Here is a 24738-nt window from a genome sequence, read left to right on the forward strand (position 1 = left end):
TGACTTTCATGAGACTTTAATGCAACTTATTACACTTTATGGCACTCAAGTCACCTGAAAGTTGTATCAAAATAGTGCAGGAACCTTTCTTAAAAAAGCTCTGTGACTTAGTCATATAGATTAGAACAAATGCCATTGAAATACATGGATTTTGACTTGTCATTTGTCTTTGTGTCACGTCGCTTGACAAGTTGCAGTAGTGTGAACCAAACTGAATATGTTTTGACTATTGTGTTTGAAGTTTATATTATGTTATTTGATTGACTTTACTTTTTATAGTAGCGTGGCACATATTCTTTTGCTATGTTGGATGACGTTTGTATTGTTTTGATGCTAGCAGCTTTAATAAGGTGGGATTGGTGTGAAATAACACATTTACGGAATATAGATTTAGCTGTCTTCACCTCTGTATCTATAAATATTCTGAATGTATTAAAAATACAATTTTGATTAAAGCTAATATCTGATTGTCTTTTTTAATCATATGCTCAATTTGAATGGTCCAGGTTTGCTTTAATAACAATTATTGCAGTAACTGTAAAAAATCTTATATACAGGGTCAAAATGAACAACTTTTTTATGAAGATATCACAGCTATATTGGTAATGTATTTATCTTCAATACTTTTATTTTTTAACAAATATCTTATTTGGGGGTAATTAGAAATGCTTATATTATATCTGTTTTTGAATGTGGATTTGAATGTGGATTCTGTGGGCCTTGATTTGTGTTAAAGCTACTTAAATCCATCTTTGTAGGGCTGCTGTAGTGTACCGTTTTGTTTATGTAAAATTGGTAATAAGTGGGTGCCTACTTAAAGTAGAACTATGGCCTCCTGCTAAATAATAAATTTGCTGCAGCATTTATTATTAGTACATCAGCAATTACAGCTTCCTCTCAATTCCACTGCAAAGTCCCACAAATACACACTGAGCCCGCCAGGGAAGTTTACTTAATGTAGCTTCCTATGATAGTGTGCTGGGCAATAAGGGAAAATGTTGAGGCAATCCAGAACTCTTCTAATGCACGAGTTGAAGCCTGCTTGCCATCAGGATGCTGCGGCACATTATCAACCCTGTTGTTCTATGCCATTATGGGATGTAGACTAGTGGCAATCCTTAATAATAGCCATATGCCAGAAGAAAGAAAAAAGGAAATATCAAACCTTTACCTACAATTTACCTACAATTTAGCACAATTTCATAGATCTTTGAGATTGCTGCAATTGGCAATAATTGCAAGGTCAGCAGTAATCTTAAGGTAGCATGACATTCTCTTTTTGTTCCTCCATGGTTCCTTTAGTAAGTAATGGTTTTCTATTTTTCCTAGCTCATGGTTGATTCTGTAATCTGCTTGACTCTGGTCAATCCTAATTGGCTAGTTTTATCCTTATGCCGCGTACATGTGACTGGACTTTCCGGAAGAAAAGGTCTGATGGAATCATTTCATTGGATATTCCAATCATGTGTGGGCTTCAGCTGACTTTTTTTTTCAAAAAGTCTGACGGACCTAGAAATCTTTCCAACGGAATCAATTCCTATCGGAAAAAACGTTTGTGTTTATGGTAATCCAACGGACCAAATACGACGCAAGGGCAGCTATTGGCTACTGGCTATTGAACTTCCTTTTCTAGTCCCGTCGTACGTCATCGCATTTAAAATGAACAGAGTTTGGTGTGATTGTGTGTAGGCAAGTCCGTTCGGTCGGAACTCCGTCGGAAAGACCGTCAGTTTATTCTGATGGAAAGTCCGGTCATGTGTATGCGGCATTAGTCTTTTTTAGTATCTTTTTCATGAAATAAATTAGTCCAAGATAATTATGAGAAATATAAATCTACCTGCTTTCTACAAATCTTATTTAAAGAATATGTAGACCTAACATTTTATATTCCTGCCTGCTGTACCATTTACTTGTATGAGAAAGTATACTGTTCGGGGCTGGACGGTTTCCCAACCCACTACTTAACAACCTATTCACTGACACTGTGCGTTCGGCAGACGAACATCAAAAAGTTGGGTGTTCAGGGAAAACCCTAACGGACAATGGTTTTGGGCCAAACTCATGCTCAGCCCGAACCACTCACCCATCCCTAATAGATATTTTAAATTGTATTAAATATTAGTATAGCATTGTAGATGTAAACCCATTCACTAAAATCTTATGTAAGTGATAATACGGTGAAGTCGTTTTGAAAACTTTTTTTAATTGTCATTTTCATTTAGGAAAGACTTAGCTGTTTGTTGAAATCTTCTAGTGAACTTCCAGGATTACCAGTAAGAGCTTTTACTTATTTTTTATCACTTTTTTTAACTTTTTTGTAGATGCGGTAAATATTTAATACACTTAACAATTGTGGTTTACCAAATACATGCAAACTTGCCAACACTACTTAATTTCTAGTATCCATTATAGGCAATGGCATTATATATGCAGTTAGTGTCCACTGTTAATTTTAGTTTATACCTATATACCATATGATGATACCTTTTATATGCTTAACATTCTGCAATATTACCACCTTAAGCTAGCCATACACCATTATATTTTTCTCCTTTAGCCCCACAAGCTGAATGAGAGCAAGAATTACATAGTTCATCCCTCCACCTTAAACTGTGTGGATGGAAGAATCTCCCCTGCCATCTATTGTATTCAGATAGCCAGCACAAGCAGCTGTCTAAATACCAGAAGCATTAATTAACCATCTGATTGAAATTTAAAGAACCATGTGATACAGATAGTGCCACCCAAGAACAAATTAGCAGGAATTATTTGAAAATCAAACTCCAGTTGATGCTCAACAAACAGATGTCCAGAATCTGTGATGACTACCATGCCCAGTTCCAGTATGCCTTTCTTCCCTTCCCTTAAGCCAGCTTGGGTCTACTCTGACAGGCAGCCTCAATGTTCCTGAGACCTAGTTTTCCCTTCCCTCTTGGCCTCAGGCCTCCTGGTCTTATCCCTCCTTGCTTTTATTTTCTCTTCTACCCCTCGCTTTACAGGTGCATGACTTCTTTTCCCATAGCACCTCCCATCTTGTCTATTTCCTCGGATGTCCCCTCTTACTGCATTTATATAGGTTGTATATCCACTTGAGCTCTGGAAGATTTTACTGCCTTCATGACCATTTTTGGCTATTCGGCACTGCACAATTTTTTTAATTTTTAATTTATTTATTTCATTTTCACAATTTTATTACAAATAGAGAGGAAAAGAAGGAGAGAGAAAAAAGAAAAGAGAATAAAAAACACGCTCATCTCCGTAAATATATTAAATAACCATTGAGAGAGAGGGGGTTTACTCTCTCCCCTACCCCTCCTGTACTAATATAACCAGAACCATCTTATTTACTTTACATTCCATATAAGTCCCCATTCTTCCTTTCCCTTCCCCCTACCTTTTCCCTCTACCCCTCCCCCCCTCCCGGCCCTCCCATCCACTTTCCAATATATGTGGATGGGAGGAAGGGGAGGCCCCCCTCTCTAGAGTCCCTGAACCTCAGCATATTTATTTGTTAATTTAAATTTCTTCCATGTCTCCCACTTCCTCTGAGGCTCCCTACCTATATCCTCCTCCCTAAGTTCTTCCATCCTGTATATTTCATCTATTTTTTCCCACCACTCTCTTACTTTTGGGGGTTCTGCTTCCTTCCATTTCTTTGGGATTAGACTCTTTGCCACATTTATCAGATGGATTGTGAGGGAATGTTTGTACACTTTCAATGGCAAATCCATACAATGAAAGAGACACAACCAGGGATCTTCAGGTATTTGATTTTTAGTTATTGTCTTACTATATTCTAATATCTCTCTCCAATATTGTTTAATCCTTGGGCAATTCCACCATATATGTCCCATATTTCCCGGTTGTGCACAGCCCCTCCAACATTCTCCAGATTGCTCTGTTTGATATTTTGCCACAATATCTGGTGTCCTATACCACCTTAATAAACATTTATAGTTCATTTCTATCATCCCATTATTTGTTGAAAACCCATGCACCAACCTCAAAATTCTATCTAAAAAATCCCATTTTTTATGAATGTCGGCACCTCCATCTCCTCCTCCCATACTAAGATCTTATATATCTGTGAGATCCCAACCCGGGACGTTTTCCCTTCACAGGTCAATTTCTCTCCATCTCTCAGTGGTCTTGGGGGTTGGAGGCACCGCCATTCATTCAAGTCAAACAAATCTTTTTTCTTTCTTTAGTGCTTCTAATGTGTTTATTTTCCCCCCTTTTAATATATGTCTTAATTGAACATTTTCTTTTTTTATACAATTCCCCCTGTAGTGTTTTTACCTGGTGGAAAGAGATCATTCTCTTTTAAATAAATTAGTGGAGAGTTATATTTCCATTTATTGTGTTTGTGCACTCCATCCCAAACTCTTATAACATTCTTTATCAATGTGAGTATTTTTCCCCCCGGTGTTCTATATTGTGGTGGTGTCCAAATATTTCTCCCTAAATTTATTTCTGCCTAACTATGCTCTATTTCTACCCATCTTTTTTTACTATCTAATTTTGTCCATTCCACTACCCATGTTAATATTACTGCTTCATAATATTTTTTTAGATCTAGTACACTTAATCCTCCTTGATCTTTTCCCCTTTGTAAAATCTTTAAGGATATTCTAGGTCTCTTATTTTGCCAGATGAATTTTGTAATTAAGGTTTTAATAATTCTAAAATACGCAGGTGGGATATAGATCAGGAGCATCTGGAATTTATATAATATTTTAGGTAATATTACCATTTTAAGGGAGTTTTTTTTCTTCCCATCCAGGAGACAGGTTTTCTTATAATTCTCCTTTTTTCTTCTTTTAGTTCATCCAAAAAAGGTATATAATTAACCTGGTAAATCTTGTCAATTGATGATGTCAATTTTACCCCTAGATATTTGATTTCCCTCTTCCATATAAAGGGGAATTCCTTCTGGATATTCTGTTCTTCTTTTGGGTCAATATTTACATTTAATACTTCTGATTTCCCCAGGTTAATTTTAAAGTTGGATAATTCTCTATACTCTTTAATTACTCTTGATTGATTTAACAAATTTGGCATTGAAATTCTAGGGTTGGAGAGGTAGAACAGCACATTATCCACAAATGCGGCAACCTTGTGTGACTCTTCCCCCACTTCTACCCCCCTTATGTTGTGATTTCTCCTTACCGTTTCCAAAAGATGTTTGAGTGCCAACACAAATAATAATGGCAACAGCGGACACCCTTGTCTGGTTCCGTTGTTCAGCCTGAAGGGTAGTGATAACGTTCCATTAACTCTTATTGCAGCATTCGTTTTCCTATAGAGTACTTATATCCCGCTCAAGAACCTGGGGCCAAACCCCATTCCCTCTAGGGTACCCATCATGAATCCCCAGTCCACTCTGTCGAACGCTTTTTCAGCATCTATCGACAAGAGCAGACTGGGGACTCCACTCTCCTGCATTTTCTGGAGCAATAACAATGCCCTTACTCCGTTATCTTTCCCCTCCCTTCCTACTACAAATCCCACCTGGTCAGGGTGGATCAAACTTGGCATAAGCTTTTTTTATCCTGAGGGTAATACCTTGGCAAACAACTTAGTGTCAGCATTCATTAATGAGATTGCTCTATAATTAGAGCAGATTGTCCTCTTTCCCTTCTTTCAACACCGTAGTGATTGTAGCCGAGGCTTCTTCACTCAATCCATATATACTTCCCAATCCGTTGAAATATGAGCAGAGTTTTGGGGATAATATTTCTCTAAACTTTTTTAAGTATTCCATAGTAAAGCCATCTGGCCCAGGGCTTTTCCCACCCGCAGATTCTCTTATTACCTGATCCACTTCTTGTATCGTTATTGGGTTTTCTAGCTCCTGGGCTACTTCCTCTGTTAGTTGGGGGACTTTTGCTTGAATTATATATTCCTTAATTTTCTCTTTTCTATTAATCTCTTGTTGTCCTATCTGTATGTGTTTAATTGAATATAGCTGCTTATAGAATTCCCTAAACACTCCTACTATGTCCTTAGTATTATATACCAACTCCCCCTTCTTATTTATAATTTTTTCAACATCATTTATAGATTTTTTTATAATAGCCTAGCTTTATTTCCCCATAAATATCTCTCCTTCGCGATCCTGGCTGCTATATGTTATTCTCATTTCCTGCTCCATTAATTCTTTTAAATCTTCTCTTCTGGTTATAAATTTTTGCTGTAAACCAGGATCCCATTCCCTTCTCTCACTATTCTCTTTTTTATGGGATTGTTCCAGTCTATAGATTTCCTCGCTTAGTGCTCTTCTCTTATTATTTCTTTCTTTCTCCTTACCCCTAATGAAATAAACATTCCTCTAACATAGGCCTTGTGGGCCTCCCATACCGTATTTTCTGTAATATCCCCCAACCCCCATTTCATTAATGAGAAAGAAGAACTCTAGTTCTTTTCTTATTATATCTACACCCTCTTCATCTAATAATTCCTTATCCAATTTCCAAGAACGCATTGATTTCTGCAGACCTGGGATTCTCAATTTCATAGTCATTGGGGCATGATCTGACATAGTTCTTATTTCTATATTTGTAGACATCGCATAATCTAACACCCTGTGTTCCATCAACCAATAATCAATCCTTGTGTACGTCGCGTCACTGCACTATTTTAACTGCCAATTGTTTGGTCATGCAATGCTGTATACAAATGAAATTGATATATTTTTTTTTTTTTTTAACAAATAGAACTTTCTTTTGGTGGTATTTGATCACCACTGTTTTTTTTGTTTTGTTTTTTAATTATTATTATTATTATTATTATTATTATTATTATTATTATTGTTGTTGTTATATAAATGAAATAAGAATGAAAAAAAAAACAAGCAATATTTTCTATTTTCTGTTATAAATAATATCCAATAAAAAATGTAATGATTTAGGCTAAAATGTATTCTGCTACATGTCTTTGGTAAAAAACAAAACAATAAATGTATATTATTTAGTCTGTAGGAATGGTATAGCATCTACAAACTATGATATATATATTTGATAACTGATTAATCCTGACGTTCTAACAGCCAATCTCCTTTCTTAAGGCCCTTAAAATACCAGGACATTACAAATACCCCCAAATTACCCCTTTTTGGAAAGTAGACAGTCTGAGGTATTTAGTAAAAGGCATGGCAAATTTTTTGAAGTTTTTTTATAAAATTAAGAAATTAAATCATTTGTTTTTTGCTTTTGTTTTTCACATACCCTCACCAGCTCAGTACAGCATCATGATATAACTGGTTTGGCAGGGATCATGAACACTGACTGAGTACAGCATATTAAAGAGAACATTTTTACAGTCTATTCAACATTTTATTTTTTGTTCACTTTTTTACAATTTTTTTAAATACTTTCATCAGCATAGTTCAATGTTATTATAGTTACATTATACTACTTTGAGGGGGTGATTAGCAATTTTTTTTCCTTTTTACATTTTGATTGCCGGTACAATGAAGATCATTGTACTAGCAATGCTTTGAACTGTCATGAATGAGTTATGTCCATGACGGATGTGAATACTAGTGATTGGCTACAGCTAATTACATGGTACAGGGTGCTGAGATTGGCTCAGGTATCATGTGTTAGCTGCTGCCCAATTATAGCTCACGAGTAAGGGTAGTAAAGTTGTTATGAATCACATGTATTTTGGGGTGTAATTCCACATATAACCATGCCATGTTTGAACAATATATCATTTAGTGACAACTTTGTGTAAAAAAACAAAAATTTACATTTTCCCGAAACTTGTGGCAAGATATAAAATATTCCATGGACTCAACACTTTTTTTTTATTTTGATGCACTAAAACACACTATATTGCTCAAATGTGTGATAAAATAAAAAAGATGATCTTATGCCGAGTACATGGATACCAAACACGACATGCTCTAGAATTGCGCACAAACGTGCAGCGGAGACAAAGTACATACATTTTTAAAAGCATTTAAAAGCCTTTACAGGTTACCACTTTAGATGTACAGAAGAGGTCTACTAATAAAATTACTACCCCCGCTCTGATGTTCGTGGTGATACCTCACATACATGGGGCAATTGCTGTTTACATACTACATGAGACCGACGCTTGCGTTCGTCTTTGTGCATGAACACCTGGGGTGCCAGGGGTTTTATTTAGACTGTTCCTTTGTTTTTTATTATTATTTTTTATTGTTATCTTAGAGAATGTAAATATCCCCTATGGTAGCAAAAGTAAGTGACAGGTAGTCTTTTTTTTTTTTTAAATATTGGGGTCTATTAGACCCTAGATCTCTCCTTTGCCCTCAAAGCATCTGACCACACCAGGATCGGTGTGATAAAATGCTTTCCCAATTTCACAACGGCACTGTTTATAGCCAGCGAAACCTAAGTCATGAAATTCTAGTAGCATCCGGTTTCTTAGGCCATAGAGATGATTGGAGCCATTCTGGTCTCACGAGGGACAGGAGAGCCAGAGAAAACCATGGAAGACAGTGGGGGGGGGGGGGGGGGGGGGCGGTATGCAGCATTTTTTTTTAACTTTGGTAGTGAAATCACCTCCTACAAAGCTGGAGTCACTGATTTCCGTATTTCCATGAGAGCAAATGCTGTTGCTGTCAAGATAAATAAATCAGTGCTGCAGCTGAATGGCGTACCTGAAAAGCAAACAATGGTAACAATAAAACATTAACACAGTAACACAACTTATTTTTTTATCGCAATCTGTGCCTAAAAAATATATGCTGAAGCATGGGGGGCAAACCGCCCCTAATGTTAGGAGCAAATCGCCCTTCCACCCCTGCACCCATGCTTCAGCATATATGCTCTTTTTTTAACTGTGGTGGTGAAAGCACATCCTTCAGCAGTGGAGTCACAGGTTTACATATCATGGGAGCAAACGCAGTTGCAAAAGAAGTAACATTACAGTATTACAGTAAGACATACCATACCAGCAAAGATAATACAATAAAATACAGTAAAAATAAAACATTACCATTACAGTAACAATAGAGAGAGAGAACAATAGATATAGAACAATCGAGCGGACAATAGAGAGCGAATATAAGAGAGAGAACAATAGAGAGAGAAGAAAAATAAAATGACAACTCTTTTTGGCTTTTTTATTTATTTATTTTTTGTGTTTTTTTTTTGCACTTACAGTGGTGTGAAAAAGTGTTTGCCCCCTTCCTCATTTCCTGTTCCTTTGCATGTTTGTCACACTTAAGTGTTTCGGAACATCAAACCAATTTAAACAATAGTCAAGGACAACACAAGTAAACACAAAATGCAATTTGTAAATGAAGGTGTTTATTATTAAAGGTGAAAAAAAATCCAAACCATCATGGCCCTGTGTGAAAAAGTGATTGCCCCCTAAACCTAATAACTGGTTGGGCCACCCTTAACAGCAACAACTGCAACCAAGCGTTTGCGATAACGTGCAATGAGGCTTTTACAGCGTCCTGGAGGAATTTTGGCCCACTCATCTTTGCAGAATTGTCTTAATTCAGTTACATTAGAGGGTTTTCGAGCATGAACTGCCTTTTTAAGGTCATACCACAACATCTCAATAGGATTCAGGTCAGGACTTTGGCTAGGCCACTCCAAAGTCTTCATTTTGTTTTTCTTCAGCCATTCGGTGGTGGACTTGCTGGTGTGTTTAGGATCATTGTCCTGCTGCAGAACCCAAGTTCGTTTCAGCTTGAGTACACGAACAGATGGTCGGACATTCTCCTTCAGGATCTCTTGGTAGACAGCAGAATTCATAGTTCCTTTAATCACGGCAAGTCTTCCAGGTCCTGAAGCAGCAAAACAGCCCCAGACCATCACACTACCACCACCATATTTTACTGTTGGTATAATGTTCTTTTTATGAAATGCAGTGTTCCTTCTACGCCAGATATACTTGGACACACACCTTCCAAAGAGTTCCACTTTTGTCTCATCGGTCCACAGAATGTTGTCCCAAAAGTCTTGGGGATCATCAAGATGTGTTGTGGAGAAATTGAGACGAGCTTTGATGTTCTTTTTGCTCAGCAGTGGTTTTCTCCTTGGAACTCTGCCATGCAGGCCATTTTTGCCCAGTCTTTTCCTGATGGTGGAGGCATGAACGCTGACCTTAACTGAGGCAAGTGAGGCCTGCAGTTCCTTGGACGTTGTTGTGGGGTCTTTTGTGACCTCTTGGATGAGTCGTTGCTGCATTCTTGGGGTTATTTTGGGCGGCCGGCCACTCCTGGGAAGGTTCACCACTGTTCCATGTCTTCGCCATTTGTGGATAATGGCTCTCACTGTGGTTCGCTGGATTCCCAAAGCTTTGGAAATGGCTTTATAACCCTTTCCAGACTGATAGATCTCAATTACTTTCTTTCTCAATTGTTCCTGAATTTCTTTGGGTCTCGGCATGATGTGTAGCTTTTAAGGATCTTCTGGTGGACCTTACTGTGTCAAGCAGCTCCTATTTAAGTGATGCCTTGATTGTGAACAGGTGTGGCAATAATCAGGCCTGGGTGTGGCTAGAGAAATTGAACTCAGGTGTGGACAACCCCAGTTATAGTATGTTTTAACAAGGGGGGCAATCACTTTTTCACACAGGGCCATGATGGTTTGGATTTTTTTTCACCTTTAATAATAAACACCTTCATTTACAAATTGCATTTTGTGTTTACTTGTGTTGTCCTTGACTATTGTTTAAATTGGTTTGATGTTCCGAAACACTTAAATGTGACAAACATACAAAGGAACAGGAAATGAGGAAGGGGGCAAACACTTTTTCACACCACTGTATATAAACCGTAAACTGTAACCGTAAACGTTCCAGATTAGGGTCTCTCAAAATGTGATAGTCATCTCATCTTTTAAGATTCTGTGGAAGTGTGCCCTGGGACTCTTTAGTGCTATACCCTACATTAATACTCCACTAGTGTGTAGTAGCGTTTGAAACAGTCACAGATGCAGAGACCAGGTTGGTCAGGACAGGAGGGATAATAAAAGCGGGTGTCATGCCTAAATCCACTTTTTCTGCAGACACAACTACTTCTTTGGGGTACCAGGGAGGACATATGGAAAATACATCTCATGCAGTCGTCTCACTGCATTTCCGTTGGGAAGGTGGGGCGCAGCACCATCTGGAAACAGAAGGGCTGTGATGCTCTCTTCCTGGAATTTTAGGAAGGATCCAGTTCATCCTAAAGCTTTGTATAGCACATAAGCACTCAGCAGAGCCAATTGGAATAAATATACAGACACATTTTTTTACCAGTGTCTGGGCTTATGGGCAATTAAGTTTGGCGCCAACGTCTGGTCGTTGAGGTCCACCCCCCTCATGTTAAGGTCGCCGTTGGAATTTTGACTGTCGTATCTGCTTGAAGGGAGGAAAGAACAAAAACATTCAGATTATCCCTCCACTTCACTGTGAGAAAATTATTACATCTCAAGCAGTCTCTTTCCTCCTCCATCTAAGTCGGGACTCTTCAAGCCATTGGGGGAAGCATGGTGATTAGATCACATCCGCCTGGAAACACACATGCTTCATGAGAGCTGCAGGGAGCTTGGAAAAAGCTATCTCCATGCTGACAAGCAGATTATACAACTAGGAAGCTTGTAAGTGAACGGTCCACATTTATTGTCAATACAAATGCACCCTACGAACTGTAAGTTGACTATAAATCACACAAATAGGAAACATAAGGGGCATACAAAGACACTGAATTTCAAAAGAGCCAGCTTCCCTAAACTACAATCCTGGCTAGAAGATAATAGTTGGGATACAATCTTAGGAACAAAAAACACGGAGGAAAAATGGGTATGCTTTAAGAGCATAATAAATAAGGTCATTAGCCAGTACATTCCAATGGGAAATACATTTAAAAGAGCTGATAAAAGTCCTGGGTGGCTTAACTCTAAAGTAAAAATGCATATTAAAGCAAAGGAGAAGGTCTTCAAAAATGGGGAATCATCATTAGCATTCCAACTTTACAAAGAATGCAACAAGAAATGTAAGGGTGCTAAGACAAAACACGAAAGTCACATAGTGGAGGAGAATAAACAAAATCCCAAGAAATTATTTAAGTACATAAATAGTAAGAAGGGGAGGTCAGATCATATTGGTCCCATAAAGAATGATGAAGGGAATCTGGTTACTAAGGATAAAGAGATGGCAAAGGTATTGAATTTATTTTTCTCCTCAGTCTTCACGTGGGAATCGGGGGGCTTCATTAACCAAAACTGCAATGTTTATCCTCATGACATGTCACAGGAAGCACCCTCATGGCTAACAGAGGATAGAATTTGAATTAGACTTGAAAAACTTAACATTAATAAGTAACCGGGACAAGATGGCTTGTACCCGAGGGTCCTTAAGGAACTCAGTCAAGTAATTGCCAGACCATTGTTCCTAATTTTTATTAACAGTCTACTGACTGGAATGGTACCAGCTGATTGGAGAATAGCCAATGCAGCACGCCTATAGACATGGTGAATCTGGATTTTGCAAAAGAATTTAATACAGTTCCCCATAAACGTTTACTGTACAAAGTAATATCCATTGACATGGACCATAGGGTGAGTACATGCATTGAAAACTGGCTACAGGGGCGAGTTCAGAGGGTAGTGATAACTGGGGAGCACTTGGAATGGTCCAGGGTGGAAAGTGGGGTCCCCCAGGGTTCTGTCCTGGGACCAATCCTATTTAATTTATTCATAAACAACCTGGAGGATGGGATAAACAGCTCAATCTCTGTATTTGCAGATGATACCAAGCTAAGCAGGGCAATAACTTCTCTGCAGAATCTGTAAACCAAGAAGGTCCGAACACATTAATGGGATGGGCAACTGCATGGCAAATAAGGTTTAATGTAGAAAAATGTAAAATAATGCATTTGGGTGGCAAAAATATGAATGCAATCTACTCAATCTACTTACTAGGGGGAGAACCTCTGGGGGAATTTAGAATGGAAAAGGACCTGGGGGTCCTAGTAGATGACAGGCTCAGCAATGTCATGCAATGCCAAGATGCAAGCAAAGCAAACAGAATATTGACATGCATTAAAAGGGGGGGTCTAACTCTGGAGATAAAACAATAATTCTTCCACTCTACAAGACTCTGGTCAGGCCACCCCTGGAGTATGCTGTCCAGTTTTGTGCATCAGTCCTCAGGAAGGATGTGCTGGAACTGGAGAGAGTCCAGAGAAGGGCAACAAAGTGAATAAAGGGACTGGAGCACCTTAGTTATGAGGATAAGTTACGAGCACTGAACTTGTTCTCTCTGGAGAGGAGACGCTTGAGATGAAATATGATTTCAATGTACAAACACCGTACTGGTAACATCACAATAGGGATAGAACTTTTCCGCCAAAGGGAATTTAATAAGACACATAGCCATTCACTAAAACTAGAAGAAAAGCAGTTTAACCTTAAACTGTGTAGAGGGTTCTTTACTGTAAGAGTGGTTAGGATGTGGAACTCTCTTCCACAGGCAGTGGTTTCAGTGGGGAGCATCGATAATTAAAAAAAAAAACACTTAGATAGGCACCTGAATGACCACAACATACAGGGATATATAATGTAATACTGACATAAAATCACACACATAGGTTGGACTTGTGCCTCTTTTCAACCTTCCCTGCTATGTATTCAAAGCAAACTGTTATTACAGTATTTACTATTCTGTTTTTATTTATGGTGTCGAACCAGATAACATAGAACCAATTTCACTAAATATGCCTACAGTTTGTGTTTAATTGAGATCACTGAAATTAAACTATCTACCATGCCAAAAATGTGCACATTTGATCAGTTTATTCATTTAATGTTTACCCTGGAAGGGGCCACTGAGAATGACCCTGGTTTCAAGTATCTGTCCAGAGGCTGTCAGGCACAGACGGCTTTTGCAAGCACACTAACAAACACAGGCTCTGTCCAGGGGATGACTTTTTGTAGATTTATTGCAGTGCTTCAAACAGGAAAGAGGGATGAGGATGCAGGACACCTCAAAATGAAAAACAAATACAGGAGGACAGATTCTTGAGCAATACATCCTTTAACAACAGTCATTTTTGGAGGTAGAGGGGACAGCCAGCTAATCAGAGACTCTGAGCAGCCCCAGCAACCTCTGAAATTAATCCCCTACATAGAGTCCTAAGCAAAAATCCTATTCACTACGTCCACAGACAGCTCTCATCTATCCCGCTTCCATGCAACATTCTTCAGTGAGACAGAAAGTCATCCTCCACAGGTGATGCCCTCCAGCAAATATATTTCAGTCCAAGTTGCTTCAGACACTCAGCCAAGCATATGCTGAGGCCTAACAGCTCTTTAGTACTCTGGTTGCTTCCCAGGAGGTAACAGGCCCAAGAGAATAACCCTGCTGAACATTTATCTTCTCCCAACCACCTTCTTGGTGCCCCCTCCCGAGATTGGTTGATATCAAATAAATATTCCCGGGAGGAGCGGCGTGCTGACATCACCGTCACAGTTTCTGGGGTGTTTGGATTTATGTCAACATGAACAAGTTACCCACATATTGTGCATGGACTTTATTTGATCCGTTTTTTCATCAGTTATTATATGTTTTATGGTTTCACTGTTTGCTTTTGTATATAATCATTATTAATTTGTTTTATTATCTTATTATTGTCACATAAGTTTATGATTATTATCTGATATTACTTTTTATTATCACATGACTGGGTTTCATTAACCTATTTATATAGACACTTAGTGATTCTTGCATTTATATACAATTTTTTCTATCTATTTAATTTGTTTAACCACTTTCAGATCGGACCATTTTGCTGGCTTAAGACCAGACCACTTTCTTACAATTCAGCACTGTGTTGCTTTAACTGAAAATTGCGCGGTCGTGCGACGTGGCTTGAAAACAAAATTTACATCCTTTTTTCCCCACAAATAGAGCTTTCTTTTGGTGGTATTTGATCACCCTTGCGGTTTTTATTTTTTGCGCTATAAACCAAAAAAGAGCGACAATTTTGAAAAAAACGCATTATTTTTTACTTTTTGCTATAATAAATATCCCCCAAAAATATATAAAAAACTATTTTTTTTCCTCAGTTTAGGCCGATATGTATTCTACTACATATTTTTGGTAAAAAATCGAAATAAGCAATTATTGATTGGTTTGCACAAAATTTATAGCATTTACAAAATAGGGGATAGTTTTATGGCATTTGTATTAATAATTATAATAGTAATGGAGGCAATCAGTGATTTTTATTGTGATTGCGGCATTATAGCGGACACATCGGACATTTTTGACACATTTTTGGGACCATTGTCATTTATACAGCAATCAGTGCTATACAAATGCAATGATTCCTCTGTAAATGACACTGGCAGTGAAGGGGTTAACCAGGGGGTTGCAGTGTAGGAGTTAAGTGTGTCCTAGAGGTGTGTTACTTACAGTGGGGAGCGTGGCTGTGTGTTAGGGAACACTGATCTCTGCTCCAATCACAGGGAGCAGAGATCAGTGTCACTTGTTGCTAGGCAGAACGGGGAGATGCTGTTTACTTCCGCATCTCCCCGTTCAGCTTCCCCACGAGACGATCGCGGGTATCCCCACGGCGATCGAGTCCGCTGGACCCATGAGCGGACTCACGGGGATCCCGAACGGCGCTTGTGCACCGCCGGCGGCGCACACGCGATGGCACAGCGGCATTCTTAAAGGGACGTACCTGTACGTCCATATGCCTGTCCGTGCCATTCTGCCAACGTACATCGTTGTGTGCTGGTCGGGAAGTGGTTAATAGGTACTTCTCTTTTACATTCACATAGTATCATGCTGGTTTTCACTCATTATAAATGTTCACATTACCGTTTGCCAGTGTTAAGCGCATTGATTTATTTCCAATGGTTTGTGTCTCACAAGTTAATCTTTAGCACAGCTTCTTCTTTTTTATAATAACATATTCCTAATAAAATGTATTCAATAATGTAATCACATCAAAAACCCCAAAATTTGCTCAGTTGCAGAATTGTCACTGTTGTTACTTTCAGTGTTTAATGACGAATTTCCCCACTAATCACTATCAATCAATTCTGCAAGTGTTCTCATTTACTATCGCTGTTTTCTAGCTGGTCTAAAACCGCTTTTGACCTAAAGGGACACTTTCTGTCGACGTTGACATTCTCAAGTTTCCAGGCAGAAAGAACAATATATATATAACTATAAAACTGCCTGCAGGGAACTGGACAAAGCACTAGGGACAAAAGGGAAATGATTTGATACAATAATGTAATCTGTACAATTGCAGTGTACTCTATGTGTTTTTGTTTTTTTTGTTTTTTTTGCACTTTTTGAATTTGGCACTGAGCTCCTTCCCCATACGTACACAGCGGGAGGCAATCACAGGATCCTGGGGACAAGGTAAATAACTTTGCCAGGATACTGCAATGCAATCCCGATTGTGGGTTGGTGGTTACCACTTTTGGTAATGAGAATTCACCCTGAGCCACACTCGGGATTACTGCCAGGGAGGTTAATGAGTATCTTAATACCTGGAGCTAGGGACAGCTTCTGCACAGCTCCCGTGCAATGAAGTTCAGTGAAGGTTTCCCTCTCCAGCCCAACTTCAATCGGTAATTTTCCACAAGTCCCCAGCACATAGCACCTGCCTAGTAGTAGCTTCTCTGGAACAACCATGTGCCTCCCTCTCAGAGGAAAGAGACTCTGATCAGATCCTCCCAAACATTTATCTTCTACCCAGCCACTGCTTCTTTTTCAACCTCCCAGTGATTTGCTAGGGTCCAGTAAACAATCATAACCCTGGAGATTGATTCTCTCACACTGTTGCTGAAATATTCTTCCAGCAGCAGATAAGAGCAATCAACCAACAGGTTTAGGGAAAAAAAAAAAACTAGCAGACCTATAAAATGAATTGCAGCTCAGCTGACTACAGAAAAGCCATATATTAAATTTAGCCAAGCCCAAGGCAGGGATGCTACATATATTTAAACAGGTTCTCTGGGATTTGATAAATGCTGCATCCCATTATAGCGCTAAACATACACCATGTATCTGCTCTGTACTGTATGTGACGTTGAAATGTTTTTGATCCTTATTTAAGTTGACAGCTATCTCATTAATAATACATTTATGTCAGTCTTTTGAAAAAAAGGAGACTGCTGACAGGCAAAAGATTAACATCACCCAGGTGTGCAATTAAAAAAAGAAGAAATAAATATTTTGAATGATTTGCCTTTAAGTCCCTGTTCACACCGGTGCGGCTTTAAAACCGTACTACTTTAGCATGATTTCAAAGCCACACACGAGTGCCATTTGAACTGCCAATTTCATTGCAGCTTGAGACTTCATACGACAAAAGTCTATGCAAGTTGCAATGAAATCGTCAAAAAGTAGTTCAAATTCAGTATGATATGAGTCGCAGCAACTTAAACGATTCCATCACCGACAATAGGGTTCAACTTGTAATGAGATTTGGAACTTTCAAATTGCATGACAAATCTGTGATCGGGGGCTGAACGATGCAGAATGCATTTAAAGCAAGTTATTATTGCAAATATCAATACCTTTTTTCTTTTTTTTTTTTGTAGTCAGTTGCTGGATCAGACGTTAAAGAACCAATTGCTCTTCCAGATGCACCTCTGGTATGTACTTATTCTGGATAAGCAAACTTTTTACAGCCAAAACGTCACCCTATCCATTCCCATATCTATTTGTGGCTGGAAAAGGTATCCCTGTGATAAATAATTTTTTCCCAGGGTGGCAGAGAAGCCAAGGATACCTCACAATCCCATTATTGCAGCTCCAGTGGTAAAGTAAAGCCCAGTTTATGCCTCAGCTAACACTGAGTCCAGGTTTTCAGAAACCTTGCATAAAGCAATAATCATCTAACATCTAAAATCTGCATGCAGTCTGTTTTTGTGAATGGAGCCCATCAACAAACATATACATTACTGGGTCTGTAGAACAACTAGGCAAACAGCATTTTCAGAAAATAGGTCAGCAATGGAAGCCTCCATATTCTGTCAGTATAAGTTTTGCTCAAGGGTTATATGTGAATCACAATAATCATCCAGAACATTAAAGTCATACAATAGCAGATCACACATTTTTCTCAAGGTTTCAAAAGAAAATATTTTGGGAAAACTAACTCATTTAAGTTCCTCAACTAATATTTTGAAAGTTTGGACCCAAAACATGCTGGCCACTTTAAGAAACAGATACATCCTTATTAGGGATGAGCTTCGTGTTGGAGTCGAACGTACGTTCGACTCGAACATTGGCTGTTCGTCCGTTCGGCGAAATCCGAACATTTTGGTCCGTTCGCTTTAAATTCGTGTGCGATGGCGCAGTGCATTGCTGGCTCATGATTGGCCAAGCATGCACTGTGACCCCGCATGCTTGGCCAATCGCAGCGCCAGCAGCGAGGAGAGCCATGATTGGCCACAGGCAGGATGCCTGTGGCCAATCATAGCACAGGCTGTGTAGTGCACGCCCCACACTATATAAGGCCGCCATCGCGGCGGCCTCGTGTAGTGTGTTGGCGTCTGAATCAGTGGGTGTTCTGTGTACCTTCAACACAGTACACACCGATCGTTTTCAGCCGATTTTCTATCTTGCTGTTGTGTAGTGGTTATTGTCTGTGTGCCCTGACCGCAGTATACACCTCTATATTCACCTCACCTATATAGCTAGTGATCTATCTTTTATAATAGAGCTTGCAGTCAGTAGTGTTAGGAGATAGTGCGTGCTGAGTTAGAGTAGGATTTTGCAATATCAATCAATTGGATCGCTCTGCAAATGCTGTCTCATGTACCTCTTAAATGGACAAAGCCTACTTGATCTTTATGCGCAGCCACTGCGCCCATCAAGCGCAGCCACTGTGCCTATCAAGCGCAGCCACTGTGCCCATCAAACGCAAGTACTGTGCTCATTATACGCAGCTACTGGTGCCACTAGCGGCTGGTGCTCAAAATTTTTGGGGAGGCGCAAACAAACTGAAAAAAGAAAATCAATTGCAGCCATTGTGCCATCAAACTAAGCCACTGTGCCCATCAAGCGTAGCCCCTGTGCCCAGCAAGTTCAGCCACTGTGCCCATCAAATGCAACCACTGTGCCCATCAACCACAGCCACTGTGCCCATCAATTGCCACCACTGTGCCCATCAAATGCAACCACTGTGTCTATCAAACGCAGCCACTGTGCTCATCAAGCGCAGCCACTGTGCCCATCAAATGCAACCACTGTACCCATCAAACGCCGCCACTGTGCCCATCAAATGCAGCCACTGTGCCATCAAACGCAAGCCACTGTGCCCATAAAATGCTGCTATTATGCCCATGAAACGCAGCCACTGTGCCCATCAAAGGCAGCTACTGTGCCCATCAAGAGCAGCCATTGTGCCAACTACCATACCTATCAATTGCTGCCAGTATGCCCATCAATTTCTGCCAGTGTACCCATCAATTGCCGCTCCTGTGCCCCATCAAATGCTGCCAGTGTGCCCATCATTTGCTGCTACAACTGTGCCCCATCAAATGCTGGCAGTGTGTATCACCCCGGCACTTGCCTGTCTCGCAGCGGGTCAGTGGCGGTGTCCTGCTTGCTCCTTGATGTCTTCTTCCGTCCTCTCTATCAGGCGTCCAATCACAGCGTCTGATGTTTCAGCCAATCAGGTGACAGATAACAGACCCGAGCACCTGATTGGCTGAGAGGTGGTTCAGTGTTAGCAAAGTGAATTCCTTTGCTTTGCTAACAAACAATTGAGTGAGCAGCAAACGCACAGCATTGCACCCGCTGTTCACCTTTTTGGGTGCCTATTAGAGTCTACGGCTCTAATCAGGTGCTTCCAAAAAAAAAAAAAAAACCCCATCACTATAATTCAGGTGCCCAGCGCCAGAAAAGGGGCCAGACACCTGAATAGGGGGTGTCAGCGGGGACTATAAATAGATTCATGCAAGGCATGAATCTATCTATGGTGATAGAGCGGTGACAGAAGAGAGGGGGCAGCGCTCCTGCGCCCATTTACGGACGCACTGCCACTGTATGTTATACATTTCATTTAAAGCCCCTCTCAGAGATAAAATCCACACCCCTGCCTGTTGTAGCCACTTCCTATTGGATGGGCTATGGTAAAAAAAAGGTGGACGTCAGCAGAGAGGATTGAAGGAGACTGGTGGTCCCCTGGGTCGGTGGTACTCCTAACAGTGGGGATGTGGGATCTAGTTTGGGGATTTACGTGGGTATATCTGGCTTCACACAGTAAGGGGGAAAAGGCCTAATAGAAAAAGATAGTGGGTATTTAAGTCAAATAATGAAGAGGTAGAGAAAACATTTTGGGAGCCCAATGGATCCAGCAAATTATGCATTCTAATTATTTTCCTATTGCATTCTTCTTTCTTTTCTCCAGTACCACTACATTAAACTCCCACTTAAATTAATATTTTATTGCTTCATAGGCAGAACAAATGTCATTTGTAATTATATGGCAGAGGTTGCAGTGTGGTGGCACCAGCACCAGTGCCTAAGGCCCAATTTTTCTGCCCCTGTTTAACAGGGGCGTTTAAGTACAATTTTTGATGCAATGCTTTGCAGCAGGGCTAATTCCTGCAATAAAACTAGAGTATATGGAAGAGGTTGCAGTGTGGTGGCACCAGCAGCAGTGCCTAAGGCCAAATTTTTCTGCCCCTGTTTAACAGGGACATGTAATTACAATTCTTGATATAATATTTCACAGGAGGGCCCCTTCCTGTGCCCACCCAGAGTAACGGTGAGGACCACAACCACCAAAGGTCAATTTTTCTACCACTGTTCAACAATGGCATGTAATTACAATTCTTGATATAATCGTTCACAGCAGGGCGCTCCAGCGCCCACCAAGAGTCACTTTGAGGGCTTACAATGTTGTGGCAAAACCAACACCTTGTTCGCCATTTCTGCAGAGCATATAGGGCAGGCCCCTACTTTCAAACATCCAACTTACAAACATCTCCTACTTGCAAACGGAAGGAGACAACAGCAAGTGAGATGAAAAAAGATGGACGACAAAACAAATTATACAGGGGTGATAACCCTTCCCTATGTTTTCCAAAAAGCTTAAAAATTGTTTTTTTGACTGGAGCTACACTTTAAAAATGTACCAGTTGAAAATTACAAACAGATTCAACTTAACACAACAAACCTACACAGTCCCTGTCTTCTTTGCACCGCCTGTATACTGCTGTTCTGAGTATATAGGGCCTGGGGGCCACACGCATTTCCTTTTTTTAATATGGGTACGGGGTTCCCCTTAATATGCGTACAAGACCTAAAGGGGCTGGTAATGGGCAGGGAGGGCTACCCATGCCATTTTTCTCAATGATTTTCAACCATATTGCAGGAACCAGATATAACATTAAAACCGCAAGCAGTTTTAAATGGTGTTATTTCCATTTAATGTCATTTTGTGCAGGGACTGTTCTAAACACGGGAAAGACGTGGCACTTCACAGGCATACTACAGACACCCCCCCAGGCACGATATTTAAAGGAATATTTCACTTTTTTTTTCACTTTAATCGTCATTAAAATCAGTGCTCCCGCCAAAACGGCCGTTTTTAAAACTTGTTTTTGCATTGACCCATGTCCCCTGGGGCAGGAGTCAGGTCCCCAAACCCTTTTTAGGACAGTATCTTGCATATTAGCCGTTAAAATTAGCACTTTTCATTTCGAACGTTCGAGTCCCATAGACTTCAATGGGGTTCTAACGTTCGTTCGAATTTGGGGTCCGTTCGAAAGTTCTGGTGCGAACCGAACCGGGGGGTTTTCGGCTCATCCCTAATCCTTATGGGGGTATGTCTTCAAAAGGTATAGAATGCATTCAAAGCAAGCTGTACTTACAATATTTACTATCCTGTTTCTGTGTTTCTGTGCTCCAAAATGCCACCACACCAGACCATTGCAGTCGGTAACAGTTTTCCTGCTGCCACCACAGTGAGTGTCCCCAGGTCAGAAATTGCATTTTTTGTATGTAATACGTGAGTTGTAGACTAAGGCCGCGTACACACGCGCGGACTGTTGGCCCAACTTTGTCCGTCCAACAGTTTGAGCGAACAGTCCGCTCAAACTTAGCATGGACGGACATGGCCACACACGACGAACGAACAGTTTGCTGAAACCGTGCGCGATGACGTGAACGGCACGTACGACGGGACGCAAAATACGACGTCCTATACACTGCATTATAACTTTCGGCTTGAAAATCCTTTCTGAGCATGCGCGGAACTTAGTTTGACGAACAAGCCTACACACGGGCGGACTGTTCGTTGAAACAAGGTTTCAGCGGACAGTTTTTTGGAATTTCCGTAAAACCTTGTCCGTCCAACTGTCCGCTGAAACTGTCCGCTGAAAGCCCACACACGAGCGGACTGTCCGCCCAAACACTGTTCAGCGGACAAGGTTGGGCCAACAGTCCGCGCGTGTGTACGCGGCCTCACACATCTGGGATGGGGAGCCTCTTCTTAAAGCTTGCAGCCAGGCAAAGTCTGGATGTCAGGCTGGATGACAGCTTAGATGAGGAAATGGAAAACCAACCAATAAATCTGTTGATGTATTTCACTAATCTATGACCCTCAGAGCAGTTGCAGTCCTTCTGTAGCACCTCCTGGCATCTAACTCTTAATGAGTACTTGATGAGTTCCACCCAAACATAGAACTTCCTCTGTAAGTACTAGTGACCCCCTGACATGTCACATTTGGCATTTCATTTTTTTGGGGGAGGAGCGGGTACCCTGTTTTTACAGGCACCCAGCTCCCACTTCCTCCCCTGATGCTGCGGCACCGGAAGGAAGATCACCTTTTGCCCCCTCCCTCCCTGCAATCTTCTAGGACACGTCACAGGTCCCAGAAGATTGTCCGGTCTATCACAGCATGCAGCGGGGCTAATGCATGTGCAGTGCATGCCTGGTTGTGAAGCCACAGCTGAGAACTCACAGTTAGAATGCTGGCACCTTGGAGAGGAGGGAGAGTGGAGCGTGGCTGCACTTATATCGCTTGACTGTGGTACAGGTGAGTGTCTGAACATTAAAAGTCAGCAGCTTTTAATACCTGGAGCTATAGGTGAAAGGATCCACTCACAAGGTTCAGGGACATCTTCTGCACAGCTTGCCTGCAACAATCTTCAGTGAAGGTTTCCCTCTCCAGCCCACCTTCAACAGGTAATTTTCCTTAAGTCCCCAGCACATAGCACCTGCCTAGTAGTAGTAGTAGCTTCTCTGGAACACCCATGTGCCTCCCTCCCAGGGGAAAGAGACTGATCTGATCCTCTCAAACATTTATCTTCTACCCAACAGCAGCTTCTGGGTCAGCCTTCCAGTGATTGGCTAGGGTCCTGTAAACATTCATAACACTGGAGACTGAATTTCTCACACTATTGCTGAAATACAGGGTTATTGTTATCCCACACTACCTGTGCTCAGGGCCGTCTTTAATATCGATTGGACCCTGGGCAAAACATTTCTTGCCGCCCCCCCCCCCCCCCCCCATGCAATTTCACTCTCCACCCGCTCTGGGACATACAATACATAGCAGCTAGACTCATAATCAGTTTACTATATCAGATCAGGCAGCGATTCCAATTGGTTGCCAGAAGTTACAGCATATTTTACTGCTTACTGACTGGTTGCTAGAAGTTACAGCACACATTACAGCTCACTGATTAGTTGCTAGAGGTTACAGCAGATGATTTCTACTTGCTGATTGGTTGCTAGAGATTACTGTACATCAATACTGCTCACTGATTGGTTGCTAGAGGTTACTGCACATCATTACTGCTAACTGATTGGTTGCTAGAGGTCACAGCACACCATGGACTGGGGTGGTGAGGAGACCCATAAATAGACAGAAAACTCCTAGGGCTCCTAGAACTCTTGGAATCAGCGTTGGGAAGAGAGGAGGGTGTGATCAATGGCAATGCTAATTTTTTTTGCCAACTACCAATATAAAGAGGAGTTTCAACAATGACCAATAATGTAATAGAAGCATTCACAGTAACCACCACCAGTGTAAGGGGGGATTTACACTGACTACTAATGTAAGGGGAACATTCACATTGGCCATTAGTGTGAATGAAAGGATTCCAAGCCCCAATGTAATGGGAAGATTTACACTGACCGCCAATGTAACTGAGACATTTAGCCTGCGTTCAGATTTCTGTGTCGGGAACACACGCAAAATCCCTTTCCTGACACCACAGAAACATGCTGCCCTTTAACAGATACACAGCAGGGCCATTAATTGTTAATGACGCTCTCACGCATCTATTGAAATGTCCTGTCCAACTGTGTGATTTTGAAAAGGGGTTTGGGACTTTCTTCAGCATATCTAGTGCATAGAGCATCCCACTAAAATGAATGGGCTGCCCTACATGCTACCTACATGTTTATCCACCCTGTCAATAAACCTTCGCATCCTAAAACCCCTGCTAACCTCTACACCCCAAACCTCCCCCATCCACTCCAATCCTCCACCCCTTTAACTCTACCTGCCTCCTCTGCTCATCTTTGCACCCGCCTTCCCTACCTCTACACATTCCCTCCTTGCTCACCTGTGCAGCCCAAACTGTAATTCCCTCACTACCTACCTCTGCACACCCCACACTACCCCCCCCCCCCCACCACCACCACCACCACACCAATTTGCTTACCTTTGCAGAACAGGGGGATGTTAGGCTTAATGAGTTGCAGAACAACCAAACAAACAGTGACTCACAAACAACAATAACTATATACAATAT

At 40.9% G+C, this 24738-nt stretch overlaps 1 protein-coding gene across 12 annotated transcripts in view; it reads left to right on the forward strand.

The window, feature by feature from the left end:
- LOC143960856 (uncharacterized) overlaps positions 1–24738 on the forward strand; it is a 243733-nt gene that overhangs the window by 70756 nt on the left and 148239 nt on the right. For 10 of the 12 annotated variants that reach the window (XM_077469803.1, XM_077469805.1, XM_077469807.1 and 7 more), the window contains exons 10-12: positions 558–602; positions 2223–2273; positions 17559–17612. In XM_077469803.1, the coding sequence (XP_077325929.1) occupies positions 558–602; positions 2223–2273; positions 17559–17612 (150 nt within the window). The remainder of the gene's footprint in view (positions 1–557; positions 603–2222; positions 2274–17558; positions 17613–24738) is intronic. The other 2 variants (XM_077469808.1, XM_077469811.1) reach the window with 1 other exon arrangement.

The sequence above is a fragment of the Lithobates pipiens genome, unplaced genomic scaffold, assembly GCF_037356315.1.
Source record: "Lithobates pipiens isolate NorthernLeopardFrog02 unplaced genomic scaffold, aLitPip1_a1.2 Scaffold_8, whole genome shotgun sequence".
Lineage (NCBI taxonomy): Eukaryota > Metazoa > Chordata > Amphibia > Anura > Ranidae > Lithobates > Lithobates pipiens.